This window comes from Sesamum indicum, linkage group LG2 (assembly GCF_026168435.1).
Source record: "Sesamum indicum cultivar Baizhima isolate 11 linkage group LG2, ASM2616843v1, whole genome shotgun sequence".
NCBI classification, from domain to species: Eukaryota; Viridiplantae; Streptophyta; class Magnoliopsida; order Lamiales; family Pedaliaceae; genus Sesamum; species Sesamum indicum.
In genome coordinates this window covers 20458268-20477640 of record NC_142658.1, presented here as the reverse complement: position 1 = coordinate 20477640, position 19373 = coordinate 20458268, and the positions used below count along the sequence as shown (strand labels likewise).

The following is a 19373-nucleotide window of genomic DNA, read 5'->3' as shown; positions in this document are numbered from 1 at the left end:
CTATTTTATTACTTATAAATTTATGTCGAAATTTAATGATTCACATGAATTAATTTAAAGATCATAATCCTCATCATCATAATAATAATAATGATGATGATGATGGTTGAATAATTTTAATTATTTTAATTATTATTTATTATATATATACTGAGATCAACAAGCTTAATCAATAATTTAATAAGTTTTAATACTTTTTTAAAAATAATTAATTAATATGATACACATAAATTTTATGTTATATTTTAATGTCTATTTGTAATCCCTCATACTTTTTAAAATTGATCAGTCCTAACAATTAAGTTATTAACTTTTAGTTTTTTATATCTATTTGTGACTTTTATATTTATATCAAGATATATAATATACAATATATTTTATTTTTTTGTAAGTTTATGTCAATATTTAATGATTCTCATGAATTAATTTAAAGATCATTATCATTATTATTTAATAATTTTAATTATTATTCTATTATATATTTAATGAGATTAATCACTATTTTTTACTTTTGGATTTAAAATTTTCTTCTCTTAAAGTTTTTTGGTATATAATGAGATCAACTTCTTCTAAAAAATAATCTATGTTTATTTTTTTTATTAATATCAATAACTATACAAAATTATATGGGAATATTTTGATAATTTGATATATATATATATATATTATACTATTACTAAGTATATTACAACTAAACTTAGTTTATATTAAACATTTGATCATATGTTTAATATTTTTATATAATATTATTTTTTATAACAATATGATCAGTAAACAATTATACAAGTCAACAATTAAAAGATATACATTTTGTATTTCACTTTCTTTTTCAATGCTCATTCTTTCTCACACTTCTCATCTCCCAAGTGAAACAACACTGACCAAATTCTTTTTTCCCCCAACCCAACGATTGCAAGCCCCTCCATCTACCAGCGGCAACGACCAAGGCGCTTGTTATTGTGTAGGCCAAGCAAGAAGCTCGAACAGGTTTGCCGCCATTACCTCTCAGTTTTCTTGGTCTCACCGTTAGCTTGTGTTTGTGCTGTTGTTTATGGTGTCACCGTCGGCGTATTTTCATGGGGATTATTTCTTTCTTCTGTTTCATATCTTTATCTTTTTGCAAAATGATTATGGAAATTTTGAAGTTTGGTGTTGAAGAAGTAATGGTTTATTGAGTTTGTATCTGTTGAAATAATGGTTTATTGAAGAAGTTATGGACATTTTTGGGCTGTTGTTTATGGTCTCACCGTTCAGGATCTGGTGGATCCAGCTCGTCAACTCAAGCTCTGAGTTTGTCAGATTGAGATGAATAAACAATTATATTACCTAATGATAGCATTATTAAGTTGAACATTCAGTTTTTCTATTCATATTTTTAAAAATTAAATATGAAATATACTAATCAAGATAAATTTATTGTTTTTTATGAAAAAAATAATTTTTATCAATAAACAATAAGTGTAATTATTAAAAAAAAAATAGTATCGTTTTAGTACATATGTACAAAATGATCTTTATTCAATTAACTTTGTTTTAAAAGTAATATTTTTCCTAAAGATTACCCAATTTAGCTTTTGTCTTACCATCACTAACCACTTTTGATTATGATACAACTTTCAATTTTTTTTACAAAAAATCACTTATCAAACAACAGAAATTTTCACAAATACACCCTAAATAATACATAATAAAAAAAAAAAAAAGAAGAAGAACAATTTGGTATTCAATTATTGGTCAATCTAAATCAAAACTGAATCGAATACCTAAATTATAGTTTTGACACAATTAGGCAACACACCATACTGTGCCAGTTGGTATCCTCTATTTTAGTACGCGCAATATTTGTTTGACAGTACTGACTATTAAATTTCAGTTTAGTGCTGAAATGAAGAATCAATAAATGTGTATAAACAAATTGACCAAATGAAGATGTTCCAACCATTTTTGTGTAGGCGTTGCTCGATCCGATCTCCAGGACTTGGAAGAATGCTCACCCGCTGTGCTATGAATGGTGGAGAAGGACCTCATAGCTATGCCCGAAACTCATCCTATCAGGTACATTTATCCATTTTCATTTTCCACCTACCACACTGCTTATGAACCAATTTTGACACACAAAACCTTCAATTTCAAGTATGTAACAACCTCTTAAATGCAGAAAGGAGTTGTGGATGTGGCAAAACCTATAATTGAAGAAGAAATTTCCAGAAAACTAGATCTCAAACACCTTTCATCCACTTTCAGGATTGCGGATTTCGGCTGCTCTACGGGCCACAATTCTTGTGCAGCCATTCAAATTATAACTGAAGCCATCAGGCGAAGGTTTGAAATAGAGGGATTAATTTCTCAACTCCCGGATTTTTACGTGTACTTTAATGATAAAGTCACGAATGATTTCAACACTCTTTTTAATTCACTGCCACGTGAAAGACTTTATGGTGCTGCTGGAGTGCCGGGTTCTTTTTATGGCCGGCTGTTGCCGAAAGCTGCGCTTAATTTTGCTTATTCCAGTTGTTCCCTTAACTGGCTCTCAGAGGTACCAAAGGCAGTGCTGGACACTACGTCTCCAGCATGGAACCGGGGGAAAATTCACTATGTGGGAGCAAGAAGAGAAGTGTGCGAAGAGTATGCCAATCAGTTTGCCAAGGATATAGAGTCATTCTTGGATTTTAGAGCGGAGGAGCTGGTGCCTGGAGGGCTAATGGCCCTTCTTGTCCCTACAGTCCCTGCTTCCTGCGATCCCAACTCAGCCTACGCAATGACCACCGCGCCTTATCTTTTAGGTTCATGCTTCATGGACATGGCGAAAACGGTACAGTCCAACACCCATTACGCCAAAAAAAGTTCTCCTGCCTATTTCTCAAATTCATCATATAACAACTTGTAGGATGAAAATCACCAAAAAAAAATGAGTTGTTACTCTTATTGCAGGGAAGATTCAGCGAGGCAAAGGTAGACTCCTTCAACATTCCGGTATATTTTCCCATCCCACAAGAATTCAAGGCCATAATAGAGCGGAATGGCAAATACACAATCGAAAGAATAGAGGTACTAGACAATCCAGGGAAGCACAACTTGACCGGCCCCAAAGACCATGCTGCACACTTTAGATCAGTCTCTGAGGGAATGCTGATAGATCACTTTGGAAGCGAAATAATCGAAGAATTGTTTGACCGCTACACAAAGAAACTTGAAGCTTCGCCGCTTTTCTCAGATCCCGACTGTGACAAGTCAATTATAATGTTTGTCCTCCTCCAGCGTAAATTGGAATCATATTGTTCTGCTTCTTGATTTACTGCTTTCTTGCTTTGGTGGATGTCATCAAAGAAAAACAAGAAGAAAAACCATATGATCAAAAGTAGAGATCATGATCCATCCTGCTCATAATAAGCTTGTGTTAGAAGTTGTCTCGTTCAATCGGAAAAACTTAAATTGAGATTGGTAGGACTTAAACTAATTATATGGTAAGTCTAGTACACTTGTGGCATGATTGGTCTATAATTCTGAAAAAATGACCAATCACATGGAAAGTATGATACACTTGTTTTGTGATTAGTTTAGTTCGATCAAACTTGATTTAATTAAAAAAATTTTGTTTGTAAAGATGTGTGATCCTTTTCTAATGCTTCTAATGATGTGAATATCCCTTGAAAAATAGTATTAGCATATATGAATTACTTCTGCTTCTTTTACAATTATCGAGATTTTCTTTCCAAATTTACACCGTTTACATGCCATCTTACTCTATGTAAATCATGCATATTGGTAAGTTTGGTACGAGGTTAATTTTTTATGATCGAGAACATAGGATGTCGTTTATATCTAATCCTGCAAGGGAGGAAGGTAATGATAAAGTTCGGGTAAATTACAAAAATCTCTTATAAGATTTGGCATTATTATAAATACGTTATATTATTTGAGAAATTATCACTCTTGGACAAGTAATAATTTTGATAGGAGGTTTTATACTTATTTTTCAAGGAGAGGCAAAGGCAATTGTGGGCTTTTTAAGTGGTTAGTTCCATCAACATATGCAAGCGACCATAATAATTCTTGGTTTGTTGCATTGAATGAACGTGCAAGAGGAAAAAACTAATTAGAAATAGCATAGGAAAAATAAAATGTTGGTTAGTAATGGTTAATATTTTTCAAAATGATCTTTTAGTAGTGGTCAATATTAATTAACTAATTCTTATTTAGTTAATGTGTAATATGTAATATGAAATTTTGTTAAGATAAATGCCAAAAAAATTGAAAAGAGTGAGTGTTTGATTTAGGGTTTGAGATTAGCGGAAAATAGGGGAAAAAAAAAAGGAAGTTAGTTTTTTTTTTTTTGGTTTGAAATGTGCGTTTGAGAAGTCCGCAAGGGACCCCCTCTTCTGCCCATTGTCGTTAAAGTCAACACACCATTCAAAAATTAGGGTTTGGGGTCGAAATTGTTGTTCCGTAAAGTTTCAAATCAAGATTGGGAATGAGTCCGCTGGTGAGAGCAAAAGTACAATTTACCACCGGTAGTTTCTATAAATAAATCATAAATCATATGATGTAAAATGTACTTTTATAAATAAATCAAAGATCATGAGGTGTAATTACGCAATAAGCAAACTATCCCAATTAGGCCCATGTTCTGCTCCTTCACCATTGGCTTTACCATTGAAAGAGAGATCTTTTTTACATAAATTAGATTTGATCAAATCAAATTAATTATAGAGTAAATATAATACACTTACCATATTATTGATCATTTCTCATGAATTATACAACCATGATTTACTACCTTTACCATGTAATTGATTCGAAATTATAAACTTTGACTTAAATTAGAATTTTTCCTTACTCACATAATCAAGCCATTCATCCTAATGATTATGATTATGGGCACATACGATCATTTTTACAAAACTCGACATGTAAATGGAAATCAAAACTTACAAACTTGAACAAGCAATAACGTGCATGATCAGCAACCAAAAAGAAACATTTTTGGTTAATAATTCATAGACTGACTAGTACTACCATCTTTTTCGAATATTGGATCAATCTGGTTAAAAGTAATTAACCGAATCAGAATCAATATGTTTTGGAAAGGTGCATAATGCAATTTAGAAAGATACGTTTGTTTCTCAAAGCACAAGGGTAAAACGCGATTTACCCACAAATTGATCGCCCATCACAAGAAATCATGTTGCACGAAATAAATATGATTCACTGAACTTAGGCAATACATGTCTATCAGCCTTCCCCCCCTGCTCATACACTGCATCACTCCACTCTGGAATACTGGGGCTGTACGTGCCGGCTCACACTAATTAAATGCAGCCCCTTTTCTTTATTTTTTATTTTTTCTCTTCATAAAAATGGATTGCCGCATGCAATTTCTATCAACATATAAAAAAGAACTGTAGTCCGTGAGAAGAAAAAAACATGGAGTGGGTGAGAACGAAAAAATTAGCACTGTAACTGTAAAGTTATTAAAAATGTACAAGTTTGTGAGAGAAGAAAGATGGATAAGTAGATGAGACAGAATTATGGAATAATGGGTCATAGAAAAAAATATTGTAATTGTGAGACTATTAAAAAATATTAAAATTATTATTTGACCATTTTTTTTTAAATGGAACAAATGAATTATAGAATATAGATAACAAATTACACAATATAATAGGGAAAAATGCAATTTAGCCCCTTGTGGTATTGCTACAAATTACCCCTCTATGAAAAGAATTAGCAATTTACCCCCTTAGACTAGGGGTAAATTGCTTCATTCTAAAAAATATAGGAGATTAAATTGCTATTATTTTATTATATAATTTATTCATTTGTAATATCACAGGAGTAAATTACATTAAACCCAATGTAATACATCAAAATACTCAAAAATAATAAAATAATAAAAAAATAGAAAATTACAAAATACCTAAATTCGTAGAATTAGAATGAAATCCAATCGGAATCTGAATCGTACTATGGAAACAAAGACCTGGGTGAATTGGGCACTGAAGTGAATTCCTTTGATTTTCATTCAATTGGCCAATCAAAAGGGATAGTTACGAAATTGTTCCATTAATCTCCTTTCCTAATATGGGATGATTTTTATCTCTGACAGTGTGATAAAATGATTATTTAACATGACATCAAAGCAGACTAAACAAAATGTCTTGAACTCGAATCTCATTCATATAAAGTTTGAGATGCATGTGAAGAAACACATATTAAATGTATAGATAAACTAGTTTTTTTTAATATACATAGACTTGTTATTAGCATTATTACACATTGATAAACAAGACAAAGGGCCAAATTGGAGGTGTGTAGGCCCTGCAAATTTAGACTAACATCACCATTTTGGATACTATTTGTACCTAAAGGACATTTGTTTTATTTTCATATTAGGTGGCATGAATTTTAATCCATTAATTAATCCCACCTATGTATATACATATTTTCTTCATTTAATCACAATTCAAGGATGGTCCTCACCGTTGGTGGTTTGATGCAGTCAGGACGCATATCTAGACTAGACAATTGTTTTGTATATTTGTCAAAATATTACCCAACTTGATCATTATAGACCTATCAGCATACGGTAAGATCAAGTCCAACTTTCAGTGAATCAAGCATAATGGGTGAACCGTCAATTCACCGTTTGTATTAGCAACTAAATAATAATGGACACAATCAATAAATAATTAATTGGAGAATAAAATGAAAATGATCAGCATTTTGTCAATCTTGACTTCTGTAGTGCTGCAAGAATTTGTGCTTACTTTACCAAAAATTCTATTTATATTTTATTCTCATTCCAAAAAAATAATTTTCTCTTTTTTCTTTTATCTTTTTAATTCATTAAACTAATTGGTGGCCCTCAGTTGACGAGGATGCTTATCATCCTCAATTATTTAATTTCCAAATTAAGGAAAAATATTGTTTTTGAAACACTTTGATGATGAAAACAATAATGCAATAATAGTGTCTGTATTTAGTAATTTGGCCTTTGAGAAAATAAATAATAATATCCTTATTTAGGAGAAGAAACAAAAATGTCCCTTAGATCAAAGGAAAAGTTGTATAAATATACACAATTTTTCAAAATCGATTTGAGTTAATATTTATATTCGGAGCGAACATTATATTATTAAAACGGGAATGACGTTATAATCTTTTTTAATGTGAATTCATACAATCAGTTGGTGTATTTTCACTATGCTAGTCTCTTTTCGAGAAAATTGCAATTTTGTCATAAAATATAGGGTAGTTTGCAATATTAGTCTCATATTTTAAGAAAACGTCGCAAAATTAGTTTCACATTTTGTAAAAAAATATTGCAAAATTAGTCCCAGAGTTAGTCCCAAATATTGCAATATTAGTCCTAAAAGTTGCAATTTTTTTTACAATAAGACTAATTTTGCAACGTTTTCCTAAAAGTGGGACTAATAGCGACTATTTCAGGAAGTATATAACTAATATTGCTGACTGCTCTATATTTTGGGATGAAAATTATAATTTTCTCTTCTGTTTTAAAAATTGAAAAGTTTGAGAATAAAAATGAACCCAATGGAAGTGGTGAGTGATCCTAAATACCATGATTTTCTTGCAAGAATTAATGGCCATAGATGCAGACAGATGAGAGGTGGTGTGGCAATGACATGGGAAAGAGTTGGCATGCATCAGCTTTCATTGTCAGAAGAAACCAAACAAGCTGTCTACCTCTCTTCTACATTAAAAAACAGATAATAACAAGAAATTTACATATTCCTCGTACCATTAAGCCATATACTAATCCCGATTACCTCGTTAATCACAAAGATTAAGATATTGCTACAACTACAGTAGATTCACATGAAAAGCAGCAATCAATCTAGTATAAAAGTAACAATCAGACAGGGAAGTTGAGTGACAAATACCAGCTCTGGTCCAAAATATGATCTAATCAGCTGACTGGTAATGAAAACTTTGGCATTCAATATTCCTCATTATTTGTAGCCTGACCAAGAAAAGCAAAGATGCTTCACATTTGCAGCCCTTTTTTCAAATACAACTATGAGTATGTGGAAGATTACAAGTCCCCAATAATGCACCTAATTCGTTCATACATCCACTATTTCTGTGCAAAGCTTAAACTTCATGAAACATCGAAAACGACTGTTCTGTACAGGGAAGAAGATCGTTCATGCTCACCGGCAGTGCTGGGCATTTCTTAATCGTAGTTCATACATTTCCAGTAGCTAGTTTTGCCGTTGGGTGTAAGATAAAGAATAAAGGTAGGCTGGCAAGGCAAGGAAAACCATGAGCAGTAAAGTAACAATCGAGCAAGTGTGAAGCAGACAATCACTTTACTTGCAATGTGAACGTAAAGGTCGAATTTTCATGCTAACTATCAGTCATTTTGAGACGGGATGTGAAACGTTCTGCATAAAGAATCTGGGGGAAGAAAGGTTGATGCTTCCAGACAGGAGATGCTGTCTTTATAAATAAAATAGATACAAAAAGAGAAGATAAAGTTGCTTGTAGTAAAAACTTAAATTCCATCTTGAGGATGCAGAAACAAACAGGTAGCAAATTCATATGGGGGAATCTGGACTAAAAGTCTTGCTTTACGACTAGGATAGAGAGACAACGACAAGATTTAACTATTTTCATCTTCAAGTAATGCAATGCCGATGCCTTTATGCAACTAATAACAGGCGTAATGCTTGGGGCTCTGTCTTGCTCGATTCAGCTGTCAACACGACAATTAAATGAGACTCATCGAGACTGCATCGATTAACAGAGAATCTGAAGTCCCCAACAGCAAAGTCTAGTATCGCCGCTTGAAAATTCAGAAATGCATTTCAAGCATACAACAAAAGTATCAACAGAAAAACAATTAGACTAGAACACAGTTTTCATCCAGTAACTCCTTATACACTTGTATAGTTATTCCATAACTGATATATATACCGAACCATTTTACAGTATGATATCAGACATTGTCCATTTTCATTTGATATCTGCAATATAACACACACAAAAAGGAAGAGAAAAGACCATAGTTTCTTATTAACTATTACAATTCCATATAACCAAAGTAGTAAGAATAATCATGTGGACACTGTCTTATGAGCTTCAAAGATAAACCAATCCCACAGCTGCAAAATTTTATCCATGCCCAACTCACCTCATGCCTGCGAAGTCCTAACCTGCTGCTTCAAGTTCTCTACTGGGAGCTGAGTAGAAGCATCGGGTACGACCATCGCAGGGGTTGATGACAGGGTCTGGTACTGAGCAGCCAACTGAGGTGGTAACTGCGTGTAGTACATTTGCGCATGGGTTGGATCAGCAAATTCATAAGCATAAGTAGAATTGGCTCCGGAGGACGGAGTCATTGACTGAGAGGGATAATGAATTTGAGTGAAACCAACATATTGGGCTTGGTGGTGGCTGGAAGGCACCTGGACGAATTGCGCCGCTGCTGTTCTATACATACCACCAGCCGTATCAGGATTATTGGAAGGAGCATTTCTAGTCTGACTGTAAGCTGCATGAGGGGATCCGGCAGCAGCAGGAGGCGTTTGCGGGAGGCTAGAAGGAGCAGTTGGAGCCAATTCACTATAACTAGGTTGCTGGACAGGCAGGTTATAAGCTTGGGTCTGACGGGCGGACACAAAATAAACCGGATGCTGCTGGTCGAGCATGGTCGGATGTGAATGGTGGTGTTGCTTCTGTGGAGGATATATAGGGTAATACGAGGATAATGGCATGGCACCAGCAGGGATATACTGGTTACCGGCACGAACAAACTGCTGTGGTTGATGCAACTGAGAATGATTTTGATCATATTGGCTGGCTAACACATAGCCGGATTCCTGAAATTGCGGTTGCATCTGAATTTTGCTGTTGTTTTGATCCCCCGTCTTCAGCTCAACCTGATTTGAAGAAATCCTAGTGTTTCCAGATGGAACTTGTGTCATCGGTTCTTGATAAATAGTTTGCGACTGTCTCTGCCTAGACAACGGATTTGTTACACTTCCATCACTGTACCAATTAAATCACCAACAGCCCGATTCAGACACATTCTAAGCTAACAAATGAATGCAAACCAAATAAAAAAAGAAGCAACAAAATTTCTCATGTTAAAGATCTTTAGCAGACTCTTTGAACGACGTACCTTGATACAGAATCTGGAGAAGTCAAATCGAAAGCACTAGTTTGTTTCTTCTGAAACTGAGGAATCTGCTGCGGTTGCAATTGAGCTTGTACCTGTGGCTGAATTTGTTGTGCCCTTCTATACCCTCCATGATCTGATCGTTCGTCATCAGATCTATTAGCATACTCACTACCAACCATCACCGGCAACCCAGAAGCCACCGCAACGCCCGAGGCCACAAGACCGCCGACCTCATCCTGTTTTTGCGGCGGCGGCAAATTAACGATTCCCGTGACGCCAACACTCATTTGCTGAAATTGCTCCTCAATTCCCAACCCTCCGATCTTTGGATGCTCATCCACATGCACCCTTATAGGCGGCAAATTGGCGACCGATGGAGAGCTGGAAGTAGACCCAAAAGACGAATTCGTTTCCAGCATTGGAGAACCCGGCACCGAGTGCACGTCGTGATTAATGACATAGTTGCCGTTAACATTTCCGTTTCCATTACCACCCATCTTTGACCCCTCCATCTGGGCTCCGGCATCTTTCTCCCCAACCGGCGCCTTTCCGACAAAGTCATCATCCAATCCAAGTAAACAATTAACCGAGGAAGTTTCCGAAAACTCACGATCACTAGCAGCACCAGACAAATTATTTCCCTTCCCATTGAGAGCGTTGAAAAACCAGTCCTCCGATTTAGTCGACGCAGTCTCGACAAGAAGTTGTTCAACACTCGACGATGATTTGGGAAACAAGAAGAGGCGGAGGCGACCGGTTTTCATGCTGCCACCGGCATTATGAAGGCGGTCGTATTCCTCCACCATGTTCTCAAGATCTTCATCTGTTGCGACCGAGATTAAAGAATCTAAGTCCTCACTGGGGAGTTGGTATTTGAGGGAAAAGGGCTGGTTACGTAGGAGGTTCTTCGAGAGACGGTGGTGGAGGTCGGAAAGAGACATGTGGCGATCGATAACGATTATGCGGGTATCCCCGCCGATGTAGCACAGGGACTTATCGTGTGGACGGGGGACTATATGCCCACCGTAGCTGCACATGAGGCGGAGCTTCGGTGGTGGCTGAGGTGGAGGCGCATCTGCTTCCCAAGAATCGGTTTGGCGGGAGCGGGGGGATGAGTCGATGGAATCCGGGTAGGGTACCGGCGTCGGAGTGGTGATGGGGATTGGCGGAGCAGTGGAGAGGAGTGGGGCCTCCATTGAAGGAGTTGAGTTGGAAAAACAGGGAGAAGAGAGAGAAATTGGAAAAAGGGGTAGTCGTGGTTGGACTTGGCCTCTCTATATACTTCCTCCCGCACTCCCTCCCCTGTTTCCCCAGATTTATGTAAATTCTATTTTTTTTTTAAAAAGAAATATTACTTTTATCGAATGCAATATCTTTATCATATTAATTAATTTTTTAAATTATATATTAATCATATAATTAATTCAAATATTACCAAACCCAATTTAAATTAAAATTTTCATCATTTTCTACATTATAGTTTGTACAATGGTATTGTATGAGTAATGTTTTCATGATAAGTTATTTTGAATGAAATTAAATTCATTAAAAATAGCATTATTATATCTAATTTAATTATATCTTATGATAATTTTAGTTAACTAATATATATTTTGCTATAAAAATATTCATGTGTAGTAATTTAACATTTATGACAAAACTCGCTAATAAAGAATGCGTGAATTTGGTATTAATAGCAAAATTGATATCCATTAAATCATATGTAAAATTCATTCGTCAATTGGACATTAATGGTACAATTCACATGCCGAAATGAATTTTACACTTTTTTATCCACATACATACATACACAATATATTATATTTAAAATAAATAATAAATATATTATTTGAAAAATTATAAATACTCCTATAATTAATAATATCTCATAAATATTTATCATGTAGGAAGCATTTCTTAGATGTTTATTAATTTTAAAATATTTATAATTTTTCGATTAAAAAAAAAATATTTTGAAAGCCCATCATAATATATGTTTATATTTATTTATTAAATATTGCCGTTTAATTCGAAATCCAACTCACATAAATTAGATGGCCAGTGCAATAATTATTTATCATTTAATTAGTGCATCATCAAACTTAATTTAAATAATGTTTTTTGATATATTTATATATGTAAGTATATAATACATGTATATAAGTATATAACGTACATATACAAGGACTTTTTATATATTTAAATTTGTATAAAATATACAAAAAATTTGACATGTAGGTGTTGGTCTAATTTATTAGTAATTATTAGTCTATCATAATAAAAGTTATTTGGTTAATTATATGTATTTAGTATTAGTAATAAATATATATAATTGATAATTAAAATTTATGATATAAGCATAATTAATTCATTAAAAAATCCATCTTATAGTTAATTACATATTAATAGTTGTTCTTTCTATTCCTAAAAGATAAGCTATGGAATTTGGTATTTATCTTCGGAATCTTCAAAGTTTTATAGTTGCTTTGTTGGAATTTAATTAGGAAAACAGGGATTATCCAAAGTAATTAACAACTATGAAAATAATAAATTATAATATAAATATTCATATGTCGGTGAAATTCGAACTTATGATATCAATCTAGTTTTTAAAATTAAAGAATTTTTGCTCGAATTAGATTTGGTAGAACGAAACTAATCACAGATACACTTGCTATGTAATTTGTTACTTTTCTTAAACTATATATTAATCATATAGAAAATATAATACATTTAATATGTGATTGATATAACTTTGATGGAGCGATTTTGGTTTCCTGTAAAATTTCAATCTTAATCACAGGGCTAAAAGATTAGTGGTGCATTTGTGTGGATCTATGTAGAGATACTTTTGGGTAAAATAGGAAGGGAAAAGAGAAGGAAAAATGGGGATTGGGTGTAAAGAAAGGAGCAAAGCAAGTGGGAGAGGGGAGAGGTTTTTGCAGAAAATGAGGAAAGGTTAAAATATAGGAAAAAGACAAAAAAAGGGAAAGTAGTTTGGTGGGCCAAGTTAAGAAACTGTGGGAGATAAGGGTGGAATTGGAAATTTATGTCAAGTGTGCTGACAGTGACATCCAGTTTGGGTGATTGGGAGTGGGGAGGTTCAGGTATGTTGCGGTGGACTACTCTGATGACTTGGTCAGAAGATGTCATCATTCTCAAGGGATGTTCCACGCCGTAAATTTTTCTTTAAAAAAAACTATTTAACTACAAATATGTTATTATTTGATTCGATCGAATTTTATTTGAATTAGAATTTTTCATATTTCTGCTAGAATTCTCATAGTTGATCCAACTATAACCAACGATAAAAGACTAATCGCGTAAAAATTAACACATAAATCACGAAGTACATTTAGTTACACCAAATAACTTGACAATAATTCATACCCATATCATACATAGATACATCGATATTCGACTTTAACTTTTAGCATCCATAATAATTGACTATAAGAAACTACTAATACACTTTAGACAAACAGTCACATAAATAAAATTTGAACCATAACATCACAATTATGGACTTCTGAATTTACCAATGAAATTAGGCCTTCGTGGCCATTTTCTGGACTTGAAAAAAATTGGTAAAATGTTTCGATTTGTGGTTTGAGTGTTTCAAAGATAGAGAGAGAAAAATAGAGATAAATAAGTACGTGTTGAAAATAGATTATATGTTTAGATTTGTATTTTAAGGTAATTTAAAATATTTTAAAATAAGTGGGATTTGGGAGACAAAAATCACTGTTTATTGTCAAATCATATCTTTTTAGATATAAATATTGTATGTTTAATATTGTATTTTTTTAAGATAAAAATCACTATTTATTGTCAAATTATGTCTCATTTATATTATATATATATAAGTGCATATATATAAATTATTTATAGAAAGTTAAAAAATAAAAATACACAGATAAAATATAAAAATATAAAAATAAATATTGGGTGTGTTTTATCTTGTATTGGGAAATACGAAAATATAAAACCAAACCAAGTGTGGAGGTTTTGGATTACACATTCAAATTTTGAATGTAGTTAGTGTTTAGGATGTTTTTTGAGACCCGTTGTTGTTAGGATGTTTGAAAGTCTGTTCTTTTGGCGTGTTTTGTTTTCGAATTTTGAAATATGAAATAACTTCTTGGTTGCCCGTTTTCTTGCCAGATCCATCCATCCTGGGTATCTCTCCATATAGTTTTATAAACATTTTTTACATATGGGTATTATGATTTGTTGCAATAATTTATGTTAACTTCAGTTTGTAAGAATATCTCATGTTTTTATTTAAATAATCGTGTATTCATATTTCTGCACTAATGTTGGTTGTTGACTAATTTTAATCCTTTTTTAATTCACTTATGGTTAATTATATTTATCACCCTTAAAATTTATTTATCATCGCAAACACCCCCAATGTTCAAAATGTACCAAAAAGATCCAACTGACTTAACATCGTCAGCCAAACTGTTAGACTATTGTTGATGTGGCATTGGTGTGGTCTTTATAACTATTAAAAAAGTTCACTGGAATTTTCTTAATATTTTTACCATTACAGGTTTAATTGTAAGTTTATTTTAATTTTTTTAGTTTTGGTTTGTTACTTGTTTTAGCAAAATTTAAAATAAGTAACAAATTTAAAATAAAAAATTTAAAATAAACTTACAAATCAATCTAAAGGGGAAAAAAATCCGTAAAATTGTTTCTCAATGCAGTTGGACTGATTTTTCTAATATAATTCTTTTTTATTTTTTTGAATATAAGTGTACATAACAGCTCAAACATATATATATATATATATAAGTCTTTAGAGGGCAAAAGTGCCTAAAATTCCAACCGATATTTTAGCAAAACAATTACATATGTGTTAAGTGAAAAGTAATATTAGTTCAAAATTAGCATTTGGAGTATATTTGATATGCATACATAATTTAATTTTTAGCAATAGCGAAAATGATTGAAGAGTTTGCATAATTTTCGATCGGATTTGATCAACCAGACTCAGTGAGGCAAACATTTATCAAGACCATTCGATCTGTTTTCAATACACTAGTGGTCGTCGTGGCTTATCGTCCTAGTGTGCATATAATAAATAATCTTTCATATTTTAAAATATGTTATAAATAAAAATAAAATATATAACATTATTAGTTAGATAGTTAAGTTAATATAAAACTTAGAAAATTGAATAAATTAATCATTTTATTAGTTGAAGGATCTTTTTAGATCATAAAAAATTAGTTCAACAATGTTGAAACCTCCATTTTATATTTATAGCACATTTTTTCCTTTATAATAGTATAGAAAAATACCTCAACCTTCTTTGTGAGATACATTCAATTAATTACATATTACTACGCACTTGCCATCCTCGAACCAACCCATCTGATTTAAGTTGTTGGTTGAGATTAGATATCGAAAACAACAACGTTCACAAAGGCAACTTCGTGATCGGCCTCAAATCACTTTTCATTAAATTCACTCTTAAATTTATTTCTGCAGCAACCCAATTCATCTTCGATCTACATACAAACTCTGGATTCATTTCACTCATTTAGAATCTTTACGATCTAGCCTCGGCACACCAAAACCCTAATATATATTGACCCACCGTGAATTTTCAATCATTTTGGCATATGTAGTTCACGTGAAATCACACAATTAACAGCATTCTCCCATGCTTTGGGTGCAACTTTTGCTACCTAACATTCGCACGACCTTATACACTTTTCTCCTTACAAAATATTTGATTTAAGCAACGGGAGGGCTGTTAGTGTTGTCTTCCTGATATAATTTTGACAGTAATATATTTTATAGGTCTCACAATTAAGAAATTTGAAGCATATCTTGCTCGTTAAAAATAGCCATATCCTATATTTATTGTAAATATATTAATCCAATAATATCCTACAACAAAATCTTGATAGGATAAGATAGAGAAATGAGGAAAGATTAAATTGGTAGCAAAGAATAGACATTAAAGTTTTTATTGTCATATGCCTAAGTGTAAGGCCTAACCAGACTCGTCCTCATTTTAATGATTTGGATAGCATGATATGATTTGAGAAGGACCGTATGATAAATGATGATGTGCATGAAGCCAATTTGTCACGGTTTCTGATTATGAATCAAAAGAATCCACCGTACGCACCCCAGCATGTGATTGTTTGCCCAGGACCCAACACACCCACGCACGGACTTACTTTAGGATATCTAACTTTATATTTATTATTATCTCAGAGTATTTAATTTCCTCCTATATTATAAATTTTAAAGTTCTTTTTTTAATATCTAGATATTTTATTTGGCCATATTATTTAAATTTAAATCCACCCGTTTGGGCAATTTTCTTCTTACGAGGGTTTTTGTAGTAATTCCATTACACGACGTAAGAATTTTAATTATATATATTTTTAAGTAAAATTTATGATGTTATTTTTATATATATGGCGAGTATTTATTGAATTGGGTAGAAGATAAAATTGTAAATAAGTGTGCAGAATTAAAAAGAAAAAACAATAACATCTATGTATTTGTGGAGAAAAAAATGAAGCACAATAATACTTTTTTTTTATCATAATAGTATTAAAAAAATTATAATAATTTTCATAAAATGAGACTCGTCCATTTAATGGGACTCATGTGGAGAAACTTGATTTGATTTGATGATTATTTATATTTGAAGTTGAGCAGCCGCAATTATGGAGTTGGGTGGAAAACATTATCATAATTTGGAATTGGAAGCACACTCTCCAATCATTTTTCATTTTCCCACCTCATTCCTGTAACAGTACCACCACCACCACCTCCTCCTGATTTATTTATAAGTTAGTTGATGGGCCACGGGGTTGTTATGTGTATATAATAAATAAAATTTTATTTTTAAAATATATTATAAATAAAAATAAAATATATAAATCAATTGATTATATTTAAAAAAAAGAAACAACTTAAAAGTATTATTAACACGATAAGAAATTGGTATAATGATATCACAAATCGTTATTTATAAATAAAAAAGTGATTTTTTGTTTTTATGTATATCGGGGTCTAGTCGCACCATAAGGGCTGAAAGATCTTTACAAAAATTATAAGATTAAAGGAGGGCTATACAAAAGAAAGATCAATACCCTGTTACTTAAGTCAATAATGTTACTAAAAAAAATATTCTTGTTGTATGCTGATTCAGCTTGCTGGTCTGGGCTCATTTTTTGGATCGTTAAAAAGATAATATAATTCCATGGGCTTTGCTAATGACCTAACTTGGCCCGTTGATTGCTCAGTAGGAGTACACTTGTTTATTTTTGGACTTTAAAGAAAATATTTAAGGGGCATCATTATTTTTATATTAGTGTAGATAATAATCAATTGCTATTTTCTCATAAAACCAGATAAGGAAAAAAACCAATCATGGCGTCTCACACCAGTTGTCTTTGGGCTTCATAATACACATCACTGGCTCATTGTAGCACCCCCCCACCCCCACAATGAAATAAATAAAATTTTATAATAAATTGAGGGTGATCCGACGCACTTTGCATTTTGACTAACCGCATTGTGACTGGACTATCAATATTCTATGGGTAGCAAAAAGGTGGCGAGGAAAGCATTGTATTTCGATTTCTTATCGTGCACTATTAGGCCCTCTTGTATACCACATATGGCGTGAGCGCAATTTTCGACGATTTGATGGAGGAATACGCAGGGCACCTTCCGTAGGAAAATTTATTATTGAAAATGTCTGACAATGGATACTTAGTGTTGATTTATCTCCTTCTATTATAACTTGTGCATTTTTTTCGTTTATGACGGATCACTTGGCTTGTCGAGGTGACTGCTTAGCCTTTCATGTTGTATTGTATCGATATACTACCATTTATTTAATGAAATTTACATTTATCGGAAAAAAAATTATAATAAATTTCAATCTTTCATAATTATAATAATTAGTATATTAATTATCACTATCAAAACATTTATAAGTAACCAACAACAACTATAAGTATTCTGAAATAACTTTTCAAATTCCATTAAAAAATGCAAATTTTGGTAATCTAAGTTTATTTTTTTTATTTAATCATAATTCTAGGAATATTAACAAATTAAGACAAACTGCATTTTTTATAAAAGTCAAAAGATTTAGACTTTTGGCCAACTACAGTTGTACAGAATCAATTATATCAAAATAATTTTAGGGGAAAAAAAAATCAATTCCTCTGTACTATTAGAAATCGGGTCAAACACGCTAGGCTATGCCTTCTGAAAATATCTTATCAGTTCATAAATTTTATAAAATATTTTTAGAGCATATAAAATTTTAAATTTAATTTATAAATTTTTTGAATAAAATAAAATTATGATACTTATTAAATTTAAAAAATAAAATTATAATTAATTTGAAAAAAATCGTTAAGATATTATAAATAAATTGACTACTTCTTTCTTTTTCTTCCAAAAAATTTATACCAAATACTTTATTAATATTTTATAAGATATTTTGTGAGCTTGTAAGTTCACCCAAACAAATAGCGCAAGTACCAGAAATATGACTATATGTTGGTTTAAAGACCCAATAATATAGACCCAAGACTGAAGGATAAAGCCCAACTCGGGCTGAGCCTCAAAGCTCCAAATTCCAATTTGGTGACACTTCTTAATTTATGTTATATTTTTATAATTTATTAATATTTTTTTATATAATGATAGAAATTAATAAATCTGGCGCATTATGTATATATGTATAATTTTTATAAAATATTTAAAATATTTTTTTTAGATTACATATATTTACTTTTTAAAGAGTTAAAGATTACATAAATATATCTAAGATAAAAAAAAATTATGAGTAGTGGGGAAATTAAAAATAATTATTCAATTTTAAATAAAATAAAAAATTAAAAACCTCAATAGAGTGCTCTACAATTATATATAGTATAGATTATACTTAATAACAAAAAGGTTGTGTAATGATATTGATTTTTTGGGAGTTATACGTATAATTTTTCAAAAAGTAAGGTGATTTTTATAAGTAATATCGATATTTATGATAGACGTATATATAATTATCCAAAAGACAATAATAATTTATATAAACAGATTATAGATTATGAGGTGTAAATTTAATTATTCCAAGTTATTTAAACAGTTTCAAGTTTTAAAAATCGAGAAAGAAAGAACTTTTAAATCAAAAGTTATAAGCACTTGAAAGCAATACTTTTAGCTTTTTTGG

General features: G+C 31.9%; 2 protein-coding genes across 3 annotated transcripts; one reads left to right on the top strand and one right to left on the bottom strand.

Annotated features, from left to right (window-relative positions):
* Positions 1–825: 825 nt before the first annotated feature.
* On the top strand, positions 826–3603 carry LOC105156348 (loganic acid O-methyltransferase). 2 transcript variants are annotated; one of them, XM_011072453.3, is made up of 4 exons: positions 826–987; positions 1953–2055; positions 2159–2812; positions 2932–3603. In XM_011072453.3, the coding sequence occupies exons 1-4, from the start codon at positions 833–835 to the stop codon at positions 3289–3291; spliced, it is 1272 nt and encodes a 423-aa protein (XP_011070755.2). In that variant the 5' UTR covers positions 826–832; the 3' UTR covers positions 3292–3603. The 2 variants fall into 2 exon arrangements, with proteins under 2 accessions (XP_011070755.2, XP_088734141.1); XM_088878015.1 differs by having other exon boundaries at positions 847–987; positions 2245–2812.
* Positions 3604–8882: 5279 nt separating this feature from the next.
* LOC105156347 (uncharacterized) lies at positions 8883–11414 on the bottom strand. The gene is made up of 2 exons (XM_011072452.3): positions 10148–11414; positions 8883–10014 (listed from the first exon to the last, which is right to left on the bottom strand). Exons 1-2 carry the CDS (start codon positions 11341–11343, stop codon positions 9159–9161), a joined length of 2052 nt encoding a protein of 683 aa, XP_011070754.1. The 5' UTR covers positions 11344–11414; the 3' UTR covers positions 8883–9158.
* Positions 11415–19373: the final 7959 nt, after the last annotated feature.